The sequence below is a fragment of the Emiliania huxleyi genome (assembly GCF_000372725.1).
Source record: "Emiliania huxleyi CCMP1516 unplaced genomic scaffold EMIHUscaffold_22, whole genome shotgun sequence".
Taxonomy (NCBI): Eukaryota; Haptophyta; order Isochrysidales; family Noelaerhabdaceae; genus Emiliania; species Emiliania huxleyi.
The window spans coordinates 440,545-441,830 of record NW_005200417.1 but is presented as its reverse complement, the minus strand read 5'-3'; the positions used below and the strand labels follow the sequence as shown (position 1 = coordinate 441,830).

Sequence of the window (1,286 nt, the reverse complement as noted above, 5' to 3'; positions counted from 1 at the left end):
CGCGAGAGCACCGTCCCGCCGCACTAGGCTCATTGCGTCTGCGAGATCGTTCCGCGCGCGCACGCCGCACGCGCATAGTCCACTCGCGCTGCCGACGACTCTCTGCGTGTTATATTTGAGGGCCCGTTCGCCGACGACTGTAGGCGCCGGTCCACGCGCGCGTGTTCGCCTTTAGACACATATTTAGTGGCTCTTATATTTATTGTGTTGACACACGATACGGCTCTATAAAGAATCCAGCCCCTCTTGGTGGAAAGGCTTTGGTGGAAAGGCTTCGTTCCCTCCGGTCTACTCGTGTGAGGAGACCGGAGAGTGCGCGCGGGTGTGCGCGCGCCGGGCGCCCCCCGCGCGCGCCGCCGGGGCGTGCGCCGGTGCGCAGCCCTAGTGCGGACGGTTTTTTTGCGGTATCTTGATGTATCTCTGCAATATCTGACCGTATCTCCCCGTATCTCCTTGCATCTCATCGCGTCTCCCCGTATCTCCCCGTATCTGCCCGTATCTGCCCGTATCCGCCCGTATCTCGTATCTCCCGGTATCTCCCGGTATCTCCCGGTATCTCCCGGCATCCCGCCCGGTATCTCCCGGTATCCCGCCATCTCCCGCCATATCCCGCCATATCCCGCCGCGGATGCCGCGAAAAAAACCGCCCACACCAGGGATGTGCGCGGTCTGGGGGCCGGGGGCCCGGGGCCGGCGCCGCGCGGCGGGGGCGCCGAGCGAAAACGTAACATACATGGACATCTCTACCCAACATCGGAAGATCCTTGGACTGTAGATCGTAGATGCCTTTTAGAGATCTCATAAGTGGCAAATCTCCTGCCAAGAGCAGCAGTAGATTGAAGAACTGGTGGAGGCAAATCTTCTCCGGTGTAGATGTGAGAGGAGTCTGAGATGTCGAGTTGGTGCGTGCAGTCGCTTGAGATCTTGCGACAGAAGTGGAGATTCTGACTTCGCGCCAAAGGCGCCTAGACGCTAGAGATCGTGTGGGCCGACTGGAGATTGCCTGGAGATTGCTAAATGGCGCGAAAAGAGGGTGGAGATCCTTTTGCATTGTGAATGAATCCATAGCGCATCTCCTTGAAGGTTTGAGCCCCCCTCCGCCCCTCCTCCCCCGGGCCCCCGAATCGAGATTGGAGATTGGAGATTGGAGATGGAGATCGGAGATCTGACTGGATCCGGCCCAAGATGTAGCGACGCTGGAGATTGGAGAGTACTGGAGAGATGGAGATCGGAGCCCCCCCAGCCCGTGGTGTCTCATCGATTTTTTTGTTTTGTTTCTGATAAAG

At 58.7% G+C, this 1,286-nt stretch overlaps 1 protein-coding gene across 1 annotated transcript in view; it reads left to right on the top strand.

Moving 5' to 3' along the window:
• Positions 1-793, top strand: part of EMIHUDRAFT_204709 (hypothetical protein) — a gene marked incomplete at both ends in the record, with an annotated part of 1,794 nt that extends 1,001 nt beyond the window's left edge. Inside the window, 3 exons of the mRNA XM_005780130.1 lie at positions 144-186; positions 258-322; positions 776-793. Of these exons, the coding sequence (XP_005780187.1) occupies positions 144-186; positions 258-322; positions 776-793 (126 nt within the window). The remainder of the gene's footprint in view (positions 1-143; positions 187-257; positions 323-775) is intronic.
• Between the last annotated feature and the right edge of the window lie 493 nt (positions 794-1,286).